We start from the raw sequence: 18,850 nt of genomic DNA on the forward strand, positions 1-18,850 counted from the left end.
TTCCTTATGTGGCCGTTACCATTCTGTCATGTCTCTAATTGCAGTAACATAACCTCCAAATGCTACACACATCACTCAGCTACACAGCACTAATACACCCTGAGGGCGTTTCCTGTGGAGATTCACTTGCTTTTTTTAATTTAGCGTTGACATTTTAAATAAAATGTTCAAATGAAATATGAATGTATATTCTATTGTGGCTTTTTCAGACTTAGTTCAAGACATGTGTCAATTGGACATTCTGTACATTGCTCCAACATCCGTCACTTTGAACTGACAGCATCAGGGAATGTTGGACATTTGTCAACAGCACACATGTTTCGAATTAGGTATTTGGAACCGTACATAGATATTTTTTAATGGGTAATATAGGCGCGCCAAACTGGATTAAACGGAAACCCATTGCCAGGTAATCCGTTTTGTGGCAACCCCTTTAAAGGGGACATCCTCGGTTTTGGCCGTTAATAATTAATCTGAATAGGAAATTGTCAGTACGGTGCAATTGGGCTCGGACTCTTTCCGTATTTGATTGTTGCCTTCGCCCAGAAAGGCGGAAGGAACGTTGGGACTATGAAAGGCGTTCCACAAGTTGTTACTGTAGCCATATTCGGAACCTTCCTGTGTCTCAACGTTCTCGGGGTAAGGCTGCGGCTCAGGGGGAGCTCCGGCAAACAGGATGGCATCCAGGCATTTGTCATTGCTCACAGCCATATGGACGTCGGCTGGGTTTACACCGTCGAGGTATGGCCGGGCAGCACTGGGGTTCGGATTCGTGCATTGCCTCCCTGTCCCTGCCTGGCAGCTGCTGCCAGTTGCACAGCCTCTTACAGAACGAGAAAGGAATCCCGATAAAAATACTACAGCTTTTGGTCTCACATTTATCTCCTTCCTTGTAATAGTTACGGTTCTGAATCAAGACTTGATACATATCCCAGCTCATGAATGTGGAACTGGGTCTTGTTGAATCTTGTCAAACGAAAAAAAGACTTGAATTTCTCACACTGTTTACGTCCAGCAGATGTTTCGAAATGTTTTACATGAATTGCAGTCACTGTAGGAATGCGGAGCCAAATATGCTCGCTGTAAATTTCCCCAAACAGCAAAGCAATAATTAACTGATAATCTGCTTTTGTGATGTTGATGGAGGGGTACATGTTGGCCAGGGCACCAGGGATAACTACCCTGCTCTTCTTCAAAATAATGCCTGAGATCTTCTAAATCCACCTGGGTAGACAGAGGCATTGGTTTAACAGCTGTGGGGAAAGGGTGGTATAGTGTTAGCGTCACTGGACTCCTAATCCAGAGGCCGAGTTTAATGCTGTGGGGACATGGGTTCAAATCCCACCAAGGCATTTGGTGGAATTTAAATTCAATTAATAAACCTGGAATAATTAATAGTGACCACATAACTATCGTTGATTGTTCTAAAGGCCCATCTGGTTCACTAATATTAATGTCCTTTAGAGAAAGAAAGCTGCCATCCTTCACATATGATTCCAGACCCACAGCAATGTGGTTGACTCTTAACAATAGCACCCCCTCAGTACTGCACTGGAGAGTGGGCTTTGATTTTTGTGCTCAAATCCCAGAGTGGGACTTGAACCCAGAGCCACAGCTGACACCTAGTGACAGCGTGTTGTGTGATTCAGTGTTTTTTTTACATATGACAACTAAACTTGACTAAACCCCATATTCAAATAAGATATGGCAAGTGGACAGCTTAACACTATGTCCACAGTCTGGTTCAAAAACTTAAATTGCTTCAGGATAGTTAGTTCATGTATTTCAAATTCAGATCATGTTTGATGCTATAAATTTGCTTTTATTGTTTTTTTTAAAAGCATACTAACTTGTAAGTTTTATAAATGATGCTACAATGTATGTTAGGCTCTGAAGCTGCACTGGTAATCATTGTCCTGATCAATAATTGTAGACTGCAAAATGCTGCTGAAAACACCAGTTATGCTGCAGATAGCAAATGGCAGTGAATGTGCAGACTTCCAGATCTAATAATTTGATGGCCAGACAGTGGTGAGCCAAGGAAATCAGATAGATGGTGGACCATCTTTCAGCTCCACATAGAATTAAGGTTATCTTCCTATTTAGTGTCAAGCTTATGGGTGAGGCAGGCTACCCAATTTCCACCCTTAACTATTGGCTAAAATTTTCAGTGACACATTTTGCTTTCCTTTGGTCTGCACTTAGAGGATACACTACATTGGAGATTTTTAAAACCAACTATTGGAGCAAGAGGATTGGAGTACATGAGTAATTAAGTCTTGCTATTCAGTTTTATAAGGCTTTAATGCAATCACACCTGGAGTACTGTGTGTAGTTTTGGTCTCTGTAGGGAGGATGTAATTGCATTGGAGGTGGTTGTCATGAAGCTATTAATGTCTATAATATTATTGGAAATTATTTTTTGAAATAGAAGTTTAGTCTGTGGGTGTGTCTTAATTGGATTAAAGCCAGCTAGTCTGGGTGCTTTGATGTGCACTAGTTTTGAGATGTAAGAGATGCATTTGCATTTTGTTGAATAGAGCATTCAGGAAGGGGAGTGAAATCTGGCATCTAGCTAGCAGAAACCAAGCAATGTTTATATTACTAGTAAAATTGGTACTATGAAAGGGGTTTTATTGTTAGAAGAGGTGGAGTTCAAAGGGGCTGGTGATACAATGAGAATTTACATTCAATGAGATGTGCTGGGTATAATAGACAGCAGTTTTTGTGTATGATCAAAGCCTGTAAGCCTACCTACCACTGTGTCTGCAAAGGAACCAAAGGGAAATGAACCTGACTTTGAATTTGTAAGGTGAAAATGCTTTGCCTGGTGTCTACTGAAAGTCTATGGGTTGCTGTTACCTTAATGGAGATTAGTTTGGGAATGTGTTTAAAGTTATGATAATAACTTGTAGCCATGTGTATGTGTTTAAAGTGTTGTAACTTAATAAATGTTCCATTTAGTTTAATATAAAAATCTCTTGAGAACTAATGGTCTTATTCCTGAATTCAAAGTTGCATCTCAAACATACCACTTAAAAATATAGGTTAAGACAGTTGTTTAAAGTTTCCCTCTGGGATTTTTAAATTACTCTCAGCTTTTCCAAACTGCTGTGTCATAACAGTAGTACAGTGAAGGTTCAATTAGATTGGTTCCTGGGATGAAAGGGTTGAGAAGCTAAGTAAATTGGGTCTATATTCTCTGGAATTCAGAAGACTGAGAGGTGGTCTCATTGAAACAAAGAAGACTCTGAAAGGGCTTGACATGGTAGATACTGAGAAGTTGTTTCCCCTGGCTGGGGAATCTCGAACACAAGGGGCACAGTCTCAGGATTAGGCTGATCACATAGGACTGTGATGAGAGATTTCTCATAAGAGCATTGTAAATCTTTGGAATTCTGTGTCCAGAGGGTTGTAGATGTTCCATCATTGAATACGTTTAAGGCTGAGATGGACAGGTTTATAGCCTCTGTGGGAGACAAGGGATGTGGGGGAGCAGACAGGAAAGTGGAGTTGAAGCCCAAGATCAGCCATGATCATATTGAATGGCGGAACAGGCTCGATGGGGTGTAAGATCTACTCCTGCTCCTATTTCTTTCATTCTTATGAACACATGAAAATGGACTTGCCTGCATTTTGGATACCGAAACTGCAGTTATATTTTGTTTTGGGAGCACAGCTCCAGAATCCTGATTCCCAAATGCAAGTTTTCCAGAAGTTCATATTTGTATGTATGGGGAGTCTGTCTCAAATCAGTAATCACTTCTACCCTTGGTAAATTTGAGGTCTATCCAAATCTCTGCGGCTCATGAACTAACTTGCAACAAGTCCCATTCACCTATTGCCCCTGTGTTCGCTGACCTACCTTGGCTCCTGGTCAGGCAACATCTTTATTTTAAATTTCTCATCCTTGTTTTCATATTCCTCCATGGCTTTGTCTCTCCCTACCTCTGTAGTCTCCTGCAGTCCCAAAACCCTCCGAAATATTTACGCTCCCCTAATTCTGACCTCCTTCAGCACCCCTGATTTTAATTTCTCCACTATTGGTGGAGGTGCCTTCAGTTGCTTAGGCCCCAAGCTCAGGAATACCCTCCCTATACCTCTCTGCCTCTTGACCTGGCTTCCCTTCTTTAAGACACTCCTTAAAACCTATGTCTTTTACCAAGCTTTTGGTCACCTGACTATCCATCCCTTTATGTAGCTTGGTGTCATATCTTGTGATATAATGCTCCTGTGAAGCATTTTGAGACCTTTTACTTCATTAAATATGGTATACACTAAAGAAAAATACAAATATAAGTTGCTGTTGAAGTACAAATGAATTTTAGTAATAAAACAGCCACTCATACACAGTCTTACTCTGTACAGAAGTGCTAAACTCTCAAATTATAACAGATTCTAGTGTGATGGACTGAAGATACTTGTTTACCTGACAGAATCCTATCTAATGGTAAGTCTTTTATTTGAGGTTCTCCTGTCGTATAAGTGACCTTGTGCCACTAGTGTCTGAGGCAAGGGAGACCGACTACTTAAGACAGTTCTGCTGCTGTGTTGAAAAAAATTGTTTGCCATATTAGATCATGTTGATTTAAGGAGAGTTTCATATATCCTAATGCAGTGTTTCGTTTGAGATTGGGTGAGCAGCTTGACTCAGTCTTGTAAGCTTCTTCCTCCCCTCTGCCTAAATATATGGAATTTTGACATTAAAGGAGTAATGTGTCTTTACTGCAGTGTCTAAGTACTGTGGGGAGAGAGACAGGCCATTGAGTCTAATGAGGTAACTAAGGGCTTTTAAAAGTGAGCAGAATTCAAGTTGGCATAACAATAGCAGGAATTCAATCACTTCATAATTGTAAGGTTTAGGTTAGCTGTGGACAGGCCACAGAGCAATCTAGCGTAAAAATAATTGGTGGAGGGCCAATTTCAGTGGTTTGAGAATGGATCTGGCCAGGGTAAATTGGAATGAAAAATTGTCAGGCAAAACTATAACAGGACAATTTAAAGAGGAGATGCTTCAGGTACAGTCGAGGTACATTCCCACAAAGGGAGGGTAACCAAAGCCAGAGCTCCCTGGATGACGAAAGAGATGAGAGTAGGATGAAGCCGAAAAAGGCTGCCTGTGACTAGATGTCAGGTTGATTGTACAAGTGAGAACCAGGCTGAATATAGAAAGGCCCTATCTTCCCTCTCAGGTGGACATAAAAGATCCCCTGGCATTATCTCGGGCCAATATTTATTTCTTGATCAGCATCATTAAAATTCGATTATCTGGTTATTACATAGCTGTTCGTGGGATCTTGCTGTGCACAAATTGGCTGCCGTCTTTCCTACATTACAACTGTGACTTCACTTAAAGAACTTAATTTGCTGTAAAGCATTTTGAGGTGCTTTGTAGTTGCGGGAGATGCTATATAACTGCAAGACTTTCTGTTTTACTTTTACAATGGGCCGAAACTTCCGAGCTCCCTGGTGTCGGATTCGGGCATACCCCAAAGATGTGCCGGGGAATCCGTCTCGGAGCTTCACAGGTAAGGTTTTGCACCCCAATTGCCCAGAAGTGCAAACTTCCTCTGGGCAATTGCTCTGTGCTGGGAACCATCGCATACTGTGATTTAAATCGCAAACTTCGGATGGTTCCTGCTGTGTTACCCAAATAGTTACCGAGAAAAAGGGGACCCGACACCCGCCCCACCTGATCCGAACCTCCCCCTCCCCACCTGCTGGCCTGACCCAACACACCTCACCATCACTGCCCCCCCCCATGTGGTCTGACCACCCCCTACCCCAACTCACTCCACTCCCCTGATGTTTGATTTCCTGCTGACCTCTGATCCCCCCCAACCTCCAATTCCACCCCCCAACAACTTCTGATCCCATCCCCAACTCCCAAATCCAATCCACTTACTTTTGGCACTTACCTTTTCTCTGGCCTGTCAATTTCAATCGGACCTTTAACTTACCTGGTTTACAGCAGCTAGTGCCGTAAAAAAGGGGGCATGTCTTTCTTCGATCCGACTCTGCTGGACTGCGATGCTGGGCCTCAAGGACAGCTGCGTTGCCTGGATCTCCTGAGTTGGAAGATCAGGCGAGACATGCATGGAAGACCATAAGACATAGGAGCAGAAGCAGGCCATTCAGCCCATTGAGTCTGCTCCACCATTCAATGAGATCATGGCTGATCTGATAATCCTCAAATCCACTTTCCTGCCTTTTCCCCATAAACCTTGATTCCTTTACTGATTAAAAATCTGTCTATCTCAGCCTTGAAGATACTTAACGGCCCAGCCTCCACAGTCCTCTGCAGTAAAGAATTCCACAGATTCACTACCCTCTGAGAGAAGAAATTCCTCCTCATCTCTGTCTTAAATGGGTGCCCCCTTACTCTGAGATTATGCCCTCTGGTCCTAGACTCTCCCACAAGGGGAAACAACCTCTCAGCATCTACACTGTCAAGCCCCCTAAGAATCTTATATATTTCAATCTCATTCTTCTAAATTTCAATGAGTACAGGCTCAACCTCTCCTCATAAGAAAATCCCTCCATACTCGGGATCAACCTAGCGAATGTTCTCTGGACTGCCCCCAATGCCAGTATATCTTTCTTTAGATAAGTGAACCAAAACTGTTCACAGTATTCGAGGTGTGGTCTAACTAGTGCCTTGTATAGTTTTAGCAAGACTTCCCTATTTTTATACTCCATTCCCTTTGAAATAAAGGCCATCATTCCATTTGTCTTCCCTATTACCTGCTGAACTTGTACGCTAGCTTTTTCTGATTCAAGCACGAGGACCCCCAAGTCGCTCTGTGCAATCTTTCTCCATCTAAATAATAATCAACTCCTCTACTCTTGATATTTAGCGTAAGTAACTGTGCATGGAGTGTCAACCTGACTCTGATTGCTACTCCGAGGAAATTGCAGCCCAAGGTATTAGTCATTTACTGTCAGGTGTTGGAACTGTATTGAGTGTAACAGTCTGAAAAGCTAAAGGTGAGTATTGCTACATGTTGCTCCATTAAAATTAAGTTTTTTATTTCATCTTGAATGAATATTACATAATGTAAGCATAGAAACAAACTATGTGGCACAAAAGGTGTATGCCAGTGTTTATGCTGCACACAAGCCTCCTCTCATCTTATTTCATCTAACCCTATTGGCATAACCTTCTATTTCTTACTCACTTCTGTACTTATCTAGCTTTCCCTTCAATATCTCCATGCTATTTGTTTCAACCACTCCATGTTCCTCATTTTTACCACTCTTTGGGTAAAAAAGTTTCTCATGCGTTCCTTATTGGATTTATTAGGGACTGTCTTTGTTTATGGCCCCTAGCTTTGGACTCTCATTCAAATGGAAACATCTTCTGCATATCTGACTTATCAAATCCTTTCAGAATTTTAAAGATGTCTATCAGGTTGCCTCTCACTCTTCTGTGACATATTTTCATGGTTCACGTTTTTTACATTCTATTTCATCATGCGGACTTAAAGTAAGTCATTTCCATTGAAATATCCTTTTAAAGGAAGGAATGGAGTAATAAGAGGTAATGATTCAACCCAATACCCTTGAAGTGGATACACAGTCAGTTGAACATCCTGCTGTCTGTGAAGTCTTTAAAAACATAAAATATATGATTTTCAAAATTATACCATTTACAGGTGATGCATTTGGGCAAAATGTTTATATTATAATTATTAATAGCTCTTAAAAATAAAGTTACTGACCTAAAATCTCTAAAACCTATAAAAATGCGTGGTCATATTGAGCAGTGACTTTAAGTCCAGTTTGCATTTTCTTTCATTTTTTTTTATATACTGGTCTTTCTGCTTTTAATTTTTTCTGCATCTATTTCTGTTTATGCTCTAACCTGAGTAGAGAGAACTTTCTCTGCATGCCTTAATGCTGTGACTAATCTTGGTGAGCCTGATGCTGACACTTGTGTGCCTACTTAGGAAATATTCCATTTTCTAGCATTGCCACCTTTCATTCCGAGGGTAAAATTCACACGGTTAAAAAATATATTTTTCAATGTCAATTCTTGGTTTATTCTGTCTTCCAAGATTGCAGACAAATGTAATGAGTTTGACCAGAATCCTGCAGGTGATGTGACCAGACTTGACATGAAATACTTGAAAGATGCTGTATCCATTTTTGAAATTGGTATGACTATCAACTTCACCAATTCTTGTTGCACTTATTCCATTTTATTTGTGATTATTAAATCATTATCCACACAAAACAGTTTAGCCATTTTGCATTGGGAATGCGCCTGGGCCAGGCAGCTCCATCATTCGGCATTTATTTATGTTAGTCCCTACGTTAATATGTACCAGCACCCGATTCCTTTCCCAATTTTAGATTATTCTTAACTCATCTTTCAAATGTCATTAATTGCATTTATCGTGGACACCATGGCTGATCCCAGGGGTTCAAAGGTGGAGGGCGGAACAGGCTCTTAGTTAATAATCAGCTGATTTATCACTGCCCACCGATCTTCCTTTCACTGAAGTTCACATGATGATAGTATAAGACCATAAGACATAGGAGCAGAAATAGGCCATTCGGCCCATTGAGTCTGCTCCGCCATTCAATGAGATCATAGCTGATCTGATAATCCTCAACTGCACTTTCCTGCCTTGTCCCCATAATCCTTGATTCCCTCACTGATTAGAAATCTGTCTATCTCAGCCTTGAATATACTTAACGACCCAGCCTCTACAACCCTCTGCAGTAAAGAATTCCACAGACTCACTACCCTCTGAGAAAAGAACTTCCTCCTCATTTCTGTTTTAAATGGGCACCCCCTTACTCTGAGATTATGCCCTCTGCTCCTAGACTCTCCCACAAGGGGAAACAACCTCTCAGCATCTACCCTATCAAGCCCCCTAAGAATCTTATATGTTTCAATAAGGTCGCCTCTCATTCTTCTAAACTCCAATGAGTACAGGCCCAACCTCAACCTCTCCTCATAAGAAAATCCCTCCATACCCAGGATCAACCTAGTGAATCTTCTCTGTGCTGCCTCCAATGCCAGTATATCTTTCCTTGGATAAGGGGACCAGAATTGTTCACAGTATTCTAGATGTGGTCTAACTAGTGGCTTGTATAGCTTTAGCAAGACTTCCCTATTTTTATACTCCATTCCCTTTGAAATAAAGGCCCACATTCTATTTGCCTTTCCTATTACCTGTTGAACTTGTAAGTTAGCTTTAAGGACTCCCAAATCGCTCTGTGCTGCAGCTTTCTGCACTCTTTGTCCATTTAAATAATATTCAGCTCTTCTATTCTTCCTGCCAAAGTGCATAACCTCACATTTTGCCACATTATATTCCATCTGCCAAGTTTTTGCCCACCCACTTAACCTGTCCATATCCCTCGGTAGACTCAGAGATAAAAACAAAAAAAACTGCAGATACTGGAAATCCAAAACAAAAAATAAAAAATACCTGGAAAAACTCAGCAGGCCTGGCAGCATCGGCGGAGAAGAGTACAGTTGACGTTTCGAGTCCTCATGACCCTTCAACAGAACTAAGTAAAAATAGGAGAGGGGTGAAATATAAGCTGGTTTAAGGGAGGGGGGAGAGAGAGAAGGAGGGGGGTGGTTGTTGGGACAAGCAAGCAGTGATAGAAGGAGATAACCACAAAATGTCACAGACAAAATGACAAAGAGGTGTTGAAGGTGGTGATATTATCTAAAAGAATGTGCTAATTAAGAATGGATAGCAGGACAAGCAAGGTAGCTCTAGTGGGGTTGGGGTGAAATAAGACTAAAAGGGCATAAAAGGTATAGATAAATGATCTGTGGAATACATTAAAAATAATGGAAATAGGTGGGAAAAGAAAAATCTATATAAATTATTGGAAAAAACAAGGAGGAGGGGGAAGAAACGGAAAGGGGGTGGGGATGGAGGAGAGTGTTTATGATCTAAAGTTGTTGAACTCAATATTCAGTCCGGAAGGCTGTAAAGTGGCTAGTCGGAAGATGAGGTGCTGTTCCTCCAGTTTGCGTTGAGCTTTACTGGAACAATTCAGCAAGCCAAGGACAGACATGTGGGCATGAGAGCAGGGTGAAGTGTTAAAATGGCAAGCGACAGGGAGGTCTGGGTTATGCTTGCGGACAGACCATAAAATAGCCTGATCCCTGGTTGAATTCACGACATATTGTTCTAAGACACTGTCTCAAATACACTCTATGAATTCTCGCTTGTGTCTACCTCTGCCAGTTTGATTTTCCCAATCTACCTGAAGATTAAAGTCACCCATGATTAATGGATTGCCTTTTTTACACACCCTCGTTATCACCTGGGGCAGAATCTTTGGCTCGGCGAGCGGTGACGGGGCCCGCTCGCCGAGGCGTAAAATGACACGCGGTGATGTTGAGCGTGCATCCTGACATCACTGCGCGTCATTCAGATTTTCAGTTCGGCAGGCGTGCACCTGAGTCGGCTGCGTGCCCACCGAACTGTCATTGGCCTATTAAGGCCAGTTAACTATCAATTAAGACAATAAACTGAGCTGCCCGTCCAACCTTAAGGTTGGCGGGGGGCAGGCGAAGAGCCCAGGCGGCCTTTGCATTTTTCGTGAAACCTCATCCACGAGCGGGATGAGGTTTCATGAAGGTTTTTAAAGGTTTGAAAAAAATTTTAATAAAATTAATAGACATGTCGCAGCTCATATGACAGTTTCACATGAGGGGACATGTCTTAAAAAATTTTTTTTTCCCTTTATTAAATTTTTTGGAACCTAACCTCATCTCCTGAGGCAGCTCTGTGCCTCAGGGAGATTTCTGCACTCTTTCACGCGCATGTGTGAAAGAGCGCAGGCCCCGACTCGGGCAACCCCACCCCCCGCCTGCACAGGGAGCGCTCAGTGCTTCTGGGCGTGCGTCATGCTGTGCGGGCCTTAATTGGCCCGCCCACGTAAAATGGCGACACCCAGCCGATCGTGGGCAGCGATTGGCTGAGCGCGCGCCCGCACTCACTCCCGCCCAGCCCCCCCGATGGGGAGAAAATTCTCCACCTGATTTATTCTCTGTTCTACAGTTAATCTACTGTCAGGGGGCGTATAGACTACTCCCACCAGTGTCGTCTTCCCCATGTTATTTCTTACCTCCACCCATATGGATTCTACATCTTCTGATCCAAGATTCTTTCTTGCTATTGTACTTATTCCATCTATTACTAACAAAGCTACCCCACCACACTTTCCTTCCTACCTGTCATTTTGAAAAGTCACATACCCCTGAATATTTAGTTCCCGGCCTTGATTTTGTAACCATGACTCCATAATGGTTTTAAGATCATAGGCATTAACCTTTATTTGTGCCGTTAATTCAATTATTTTGTTCTGAATACTACGTGCATTTAAGTAAAAGGCCATTAATTTTGCCTTTTTACCATTTTCTCCCCCTTTGACCCTATTTGCTGCTTTTTTTTATGTTTGTACACTCTGTCCCTTCCTGTCACACTCTGGGTATCAGTACCTAAATAGCTGCCCTGCAAGGCTGCCATATCCTTTTGCTTTGTAAGCCTACGTATCCCCTTTCCAGAACTTTACCCTCTCTATTTCGTTTACAGCCCTCTCTACAGCCTTAATCAATTCGCCAGGACACTGGTCCCAGCACAGTTCAAATGAAGCCCGTCCCACCGGAACAACTCCCTTCTACTCCAGTACCCCATGAACTGAAACCCATTCCTCCTGCACCACTCTCTCAGCCACGCATTTAGATCCTTGGCTTTATTTACCCTATGCCAGTTTGCCCGTGGCTCAGATAGCAGTCCCGAGATTATTACCTTGGAGGTTTTGCTTTTTAATTTAGCTCCTAACTTCAAATTCTTTCAGCAGAACCTCCTTTCTAGTCCTATGAATGGCGTTGGTACCAACATGGGCGACGACAACTGGATCCCTCCCCTCCCACTCCAAGTTCCTCTCTAGCCCTGAGGAGATGTCCATAACCCTAGCACTGGACAGGCAACACAGCCTCCGGGACTCGCACTCATGGCTGCAGAGAACAGTATCTATCCCCTTAATTATACTGTCCCATAAAACTTCTACGCTCCCTATTCCTCCCCCCACTTGAATGGCTCCCTGTACCACAGTGCCGTGGTCAGTTTGCTCATCCTCCCTGCAGTCCCTGCTCTCATCTACACAATTTGCACTAATTTCCTAGTCTCACTGTGGCTTTTAGTTGGCTTAAAATTAAAAATCTTGGAAATATTTTGCAAGTCAACGGTAAATAAAAATTTGTGCCATGAAAAATTGGCTGCCAATTCACTATGAACCCGTTTGGCACTGCTGGCATGGATCTATTTCGCCTCACTGTCTCTTGAATCATACAGGGTGGACTGTGGTTCAATCCCTGGTTTGTGCTGAATTACTTGATGTTGCTTGTGCTGCTGGAAAGGTGTTACTAATGGCGCAGGAAGATTGTCGGTGTCGCTAGTTGTACTTTGTGCTGTGTACTAATCTAGCTTGTTATCCCTTAACAGGAGAGCATGCATGCATATGCTGCCAATGTCTACACCACCGTCGTGGAAGAACTGGTAAAGGGGAAACAGCACAAGTTTATTGTGGTAGAACAGGAGTTCTTTCGGCTCTGGTGGGACAAGGTGGCCACTGACACACAGAAAGACCAGGTAATGGGAGATATTTGGATCTTTTTCACTGGACTTATCATTGAACCTTACAACACAAAAACAGGTCATTTTTCTTGCTATGTGGTGGAAACAGACTCAGTAGCAACCTTCAAAAGGGAATTTGGTAATTATTTGAAGAGGAGGAAAGTGCAGCGCAATGTGGAAAGTTGAGGGGAGTGGGACTAATTGGAAAGCTCTTTCAAAAAACTAGTACGAGCACGATGGCTCGAATGGCCTACTTGTGCGCTGTAAGATTCTATGACTTCACTTGAACGATCTAGTTGAACCTCATTCCCCTGCACACTGCCCATATCTTTTAATATTTCTCTTTATTTAAACGGCCATCTAATTCCCTTTTAAAACAGTTTAGCAACTCTGGAAAATGGTTTATGGCAGAGAATTTCCTGGCCTGAATCTTCTGGTCGGTGTGCAGGGTCGGGCCCCACTCGCCGACGCGCAAAATGACACGCGGTGATGTCGGGCGTGCGTCCCGACGTCACCGCGCGTCATTCTGATCCTCAGTTCGTTGGGCGCGCAACGGAGTTGGCTGTGCACCTGCCGAACTGTCAAAGGCCTATTAAGGCCATTATTAAACTAATTGAGGTACTTATCTGGGCTGCCTGTCCAACCTTAAGGTTGGCGGGGGGCAGGCGAAGAGCCCAAGCGGCCTTCACATTTTTCATGGAACCTCATCCACGGGCGGGATGAGGTTGCATGAAGGGTTTATAAGTTTAATAAAAATTTTTATTAGGATTCTTTGACATGTTCCCAGCTCATGTGACACTGTCCCATGAGGGGACATGTCTGAATTTTAAAAAATTCTTTTATTCAACTTTTCATATTCAAAGTAATCTCCCTGAGGAAGCTCCATGCCTCAGGGAGATTTCTGCACTCTCTCGTGTGCATGCATGAAAGAGCGCAGGACCTGACTCTCCCCACTCTCCTCACCTGCACAGGTCGCACTAAGCGCTTCCGGGTGCGCGTCACGCTGGGCGGGTCTTAATTGGCCCGCCCACACAAAATGGTGGCGCCCGCTGCCAAACTGCCCGCCCGAGGGGGAGAAAATTCTCCCCCATATCTTAAAAATGCTTTTGTCCTTTTTTGGAATGGCACCCAGGCCACATCTTCCCCCTGATATTGCTGTAAAGGATCCCAGGGCACTATTTGAAGATGAGAAGGGGACCGCCTCCCATCTTCCCAGTGTCTGGGCCAGTACTTATCCCTCAACCAGTGTCATTTCAAAAAAATAATAAAATCAGACCATCTAATCAAATAATTCACTGCTATTTGTATGATCTTGCTATGCACAGAATGGCTACTGAAATAAAAACCTTATTAAGTGTCCAGGGTGTCTCAACGAGCTTTACAAATGATAGACTACTTTTGCAGTGTTGTCAATGTTAGTTTACCAGCAAATGTGACCAATTTGCTCACAATAAGGTCCCATAAGCAGCAAATGAATGATGGCCAGACAAGTTCTTTTTTCCGTGGTATTGATTGAGGGAATAGTATTAACCAAGACATTTGTAGAGCTCCCTGATGTTACTTAAATAGCACCACAAGATCTCCTGAGTTAACCTAAGCAAACAGACTTGGTTGAATATGATGTCCAAAAGACAGCACCTCTGGCAGTGCTGCAGTTCCTCTACATTGCACTGAGGCAGTGAGAGAGAGAGTAGGAATGATTGAGGATGGGGATGAGCGGTTGGCGGGGGGGGGAATTTGCTGGTGCAAGATTAGTGATGAGCAGGGTAATCATTGGCAGCAAAGCAAGTTGGCTTGGTGGAGAGGGAGGAGGAACGTTCCTGCCTCAGGTAATGGAAAGAAAGCTACTTCCCCACTGGATCGAGTGTTTTCCTGCCTCCCTTCGTCATTGGGTTTCCTGAGCTCTGGGCTGGCAGTCATTAAATTTGAATGGCTGCAAAAATTGGACGGATGCAGCCTGATTAATGTATTTAAATAACTGACTCAAGAGTTGGGCTCGAGTTCAAGATTTTTAAAAAAAATTATCACCCCATCCCACTCTCCTGCCAGTAGGGCGGGTTTGAAATTTCCTCCATATCTTCACTATTTGAGTTTCTTTTTATCAATTAAAGTTGTTGACTTTTTGGTCAGATATTTGCTCATGTGACCTTTGTTTGAGCAAATGCCTTGACAGGACATGTTGGTGTACGATTTAATTGTGCTGAGAGATATGGCTAAGCTTGATCCTGTCTTCACCTCCCAGCAACTGCACTGATCTTGCTCCCTGGCTTATTGTTTTTTATCGTTGTCGTATCAGGGTCTGGTAAATACAAGGGGCAGAAATTTTACCTCGGTGGGTGGGCGCGCCCACTCGAGCGTAAAATGACACGTGTTGATGTCGGGCGAGCGCCAATGTGCAGTCACGTGATATTTCGGTTGTTGGGCGCGTGCGGGAATTGGCAGCGTTCCCGCCGACAATTAAAAGGTCTGTCAAGGCCATTAACAAGGCAATTGAAACAAATTTTTTTGCTGCTCGTCCAACCTTAGGGTTAGCGGGCAGGCGAAAAGGCCAAGCGGCCTTTGCACTTTTTTTGGAAACTTCATCCACGGGCGGAATGAGGTTTCCAACATCAAATAAAAATGAAATAAAGTTTTTAAATTTCATTTATAACATGTCCCTAATCACGTGACAGAGACAGAGTCAAATGAGGTGACATGTTTTTTCACACTTTCCACACCTTTATTATTTTTTAAAAAAAAACTCTTCATCGCCCTGAGGCAGCTGTGTGCCTCAAGGAGATTTCCAACCGCGCACTCACATGCATGCGCGAATTTCGCACTTGCCCCGCTTGCCGTCCCTGCCCCTCCCCCCAACCCCCCCACACCCCCCCAAACCCCGCATAGGCAGCGCTGGGCGCTGCTGCTCGTGTTTCGCACTAGTCGGGCCTTAATTGGCCTGCCAACGTGAAATCGCTGTCCAGCCCCAATCGTGGGCAGTGATTGGCTTCCTGACCCGCCTTCACCGAGCCTGCCCAACTAGGGCAAAATTCTGCGTGAGGTTAATATGGGACTGAGTGCAGTAGCACTCGCACAGTGATGGAAGAAGGCACATGACCCAGAGCCAGGGTCAGTGTGGTGTTGAGCAGAAACATGTCAAGATCTAGACATGGACGTAGCTCCTTGCCTGTACCCTTTATATTTGTATATCGTTACAAGTAGTTAATAAAGACTTTTTGTTAACATACAGAAGACTATGAAGGCTTCCCTAACAGATATGTTCTGTAATCAACACCATTGCAACAATCCTGCTCTATAATCCTGCGGGAGTGAAGTTGATTTTAGTGCCCTCGTCTTTGCCTTGGTGAAAATGAGCTCACTGAGCAGTGACTGAGGATTGACTCCGGGACTTTCCTGATTACTGTGGTTTAGCAATTCAGTGCATTAATTCACTGAGCCATTGTAAAGCCCATTCTTCAATTCTCCAATAAAATTATTTCATTCAGCCGCCATTTAAATGTTTCCCGTTTCACGTTGCGAAGGTAGAGAGGTACAAAATGAAGGAAGAAAATATATTGCATGAAATTAGTGATAAACAGCAAAAAGGAAAGCAATCATTCCAATTCTCTACCCAAGGAGAATAATAAGGTGGCAATTGTTAACAAAAATCTAAAGATATCCTGCACAAAATCTATCTATACCTAATTACGAACAGGTCATTGTTCCTTGAATACTTTTACAAAAGAATCCCTATTGCTGACGTTTAAATAAAAAGAGAAATGACAATATATAACACACTAATCTTGACCCTGCATCACCCAAGAATGCACATGTAGCCTAGGAAGCTTCTAAGTGTCCATCAGTTTCACTGAAAGCTAGGGATTGGTTGATGGCATTCGATTGGAGAAGTTTTACAGCATATATACTGAAGTGAGGTTGCGAGGCAATTCATGAGCTGATTTTCATAGAATGGTTACAGCACAGAAGGAGGCCATTTGGCCTGCCATGCCTGTGCCAGCTCTCATTTTCTCTGTAAAGTTGGAATTCTTTTCTCCAGATAATTATCCAATTTCCTTCCGAAAGACAGGATTGAACCTGCCTCCACCGTACTCTCAAGCAGTGCATTCCACATTCTAAACGCTCGCTGCGTAAAAAAAGCTTTTCCTCTGGTCGCCTTTGGGCATTTTGACATTCACCTTAAATCGGTGCCCTCCGGTTCTCAACCCTTCCGCGAATGGGAACAGCTTCTCCCTACTTTGACTAGACTCCTCATGATTTTGAACATCACTTTCAAATCTCCTCTTAAATTTCTCTTGCCAAAGAGGACAGTCCCAGCTTCTCCAATCTATCCATGGAACTGAAGCTCCTCATCCCTGAAACCATTCACATGAATCTTTTCTGCACCTTCTCTCATGCCTCCACATCCCAGCAATTGTATTCCAGTGCGAGTTGATTTAAGTCATTTTGATATTGTACAAATGCTTTTTATTCCGGCTGGAAGTTTACAGTTTTTACTGAGTGTTAATTTCAGGTGCACAAGTTGCTGGATGAGGGACGTTTGGAGTTTATCATTGGAGGCCAGGTGATGCATGATGAAGCAGTAACAGAACTTAGTTCGCAGATCTTGCAGCTCACAGGTTAGTATCCTTCCCCTCCAAATCTGCACTTCAAACAATAATGTTGAGCTGGTGTAACTGCCTGAACATGTCACTTTGTTTCCCTTCATATCTAACACCAACTTTTCTTTTTGATGCACTCAATGCTGAACACCATCTCTAGCCTTCAGGACATGCACTTGCAATCTTCCCTGAAGAGCATTGGATGACCACTTTCAACTACAAATTGGAGAAATATACGATGAACTATAAGATACAGACCTCATTGGGACAAACACGGTTCCCACACATCAATCATTATGAGACATTGGTTGAAAAGTCATTTTCAACATGGCTTCAGTTCTAATGAAGTGTATGCACCCAAAATATCAAGAACCTGTCTTTTCTCTGAAGGTTGCTGATTGATTGACCTGCAGTGTATTTCCTGAATTTCCTGTTGTTATTGTGGTTCATCACTGTCTTTTCTGGTCTTATTTATCAGGGATACTAAATTTATTTAAATTTAATCTTTAAAACAAAATGATTCCACACCCATGTTAGATTGTCTTGCGTCAGTGATGTTTCCAGTCATATTTGTCTCTTGCTAATTAATATATGTGCAGTTTTAATTTTCGTAAAGCGATTTTCCTGACCTTGATTTTAAGGTATTTATGAAGACAGGTCTGTCTTTGCAGAAGGGCACGGTTTCCTGTATGAAACATTTGGAACAAGACCTCAGTTTTCATGGCACGTGGATCCCTTTGGTGCATCAGCTGCCAGCCCCACAGTGTTTGCTTTGGCCGGTTTTAATGCTCATCTCATCTCCCGTATCGACTATGATGAAAAGGAAATGATGCAGCGAAATAAGGTGAATGGAGCAGGGGGAAATCCTTGGAACCGTCTCACTGTTAATGTCACTTAAATCTAGACTCCCATTTGTCTTATTGTATATGTGTGGTCTGGTGCATGTTCACGCTCCTGCATAGTGGTTACTCTCAATTGAGACAGAGGGCTGTATCCAATCTAGTAATACAGTTTAGAATTTCTAAACTCTCACAAATATGTTTGGAAGGACTGATGTGTCAATCTGTGTTCTAATGAGTCACTAATCACAGTTACATGGGATGAAATTTAGTTTAGGTGGTAACACAAAATGGTTGCTAGCGAATCATCTGCTCTATCGTGGAAGTGTCAAACTGGGTGCTGATTCATTGTTGCCATTTGTGCTACCGCCTGTGACCAATTTCACCCTTATGGTGTGAAGTTCAATCTAGCGTTCAATTTTTAACCACATAATGTTAGAATGGACTTGGTGTAATTGTTTGAAGATGAGTTCCAAGAATTGTTGGCATTCGATATTGAACTGTCAGAAATGTCCCCCTCATTTTTATCCCTGTATCACAACGCACCTGGGATCTGAAGAGGATTGCTAAATTGTAGGCTTGTGTCACAAAGATGCACAAGAACAATTAAACATGGTCCCCTGAGATTTTTCCTCTCAATCCTGTGGAACCCACACAGCATCTCCTGCGACAGAATACGTAGCTTGTCGTGTGAGTGGTGAAAGTTAAAGGTTTCTTTTATGAATGTACTGTCCTGCTTATCAGGGGTCTTCCTGTACTTCATGTAAGCGGACCTTCCTATATACCAGAAGTTGCAGCC

The 18,850-nt window shown here is 42.9% G+C and overlaps 1 protein-coding gene across 3 annotated transcripts in view; it reads left to right on the forward strand.

Annotated features, from left to right (window-relative positions):
- The first annotated feature begins 327 nt into the window (after positions 1-327).
- man2b2 (mannosidase, alpha, class 2B, member 2) overlaps positions 328-18,850 on the forward strand; it is a 62,036-nt gene continuing 43,513 nt past the window's right edge. The window contains exons 1-4 of one of the 3 annotated variants that reach the window (XM_078538447.1): positions 328-409; positions 12,486-12,632; positions 17,125-17,230; positions 17,884-18,056. In XM_078538447.1, the coding sequence (XP_078394573.1) occupies positions 12,492-12,632; positions 17,125-17,230; positions 17,884-18,056 (420 nt within the window). In that variant the 5' untranslated portion in view covers positions 328-409; positions 12,486-12,491. Of the gene's footprint in view, positions 410-537; positions 742-12,485; positions 12,633-17,124; positions 17,231-17,883; positions 18,057-18,850 lie in introns of those variants that run through there. The other 2 variants (XM_078538427.1, XM_078538437.1) reach the window with 2 other exon arrangements.

Source organism: Cetorhinus maximus, chromosome 1 (assembly GCF_964194155.1).
Source record: "Cetorhinus maximus chromosome 1, sCetMax3.hap1.1, whole genome shotgun sequence".
In the NCBI taxonomy this organism is placed as follows: domain Eukaryota; kingdom Metazoa; phylum Chordata; class Chondrichthyes; order Lamniformes; family Cetorhinidae; genus Cetorhinus; species Cetorhinus maximus.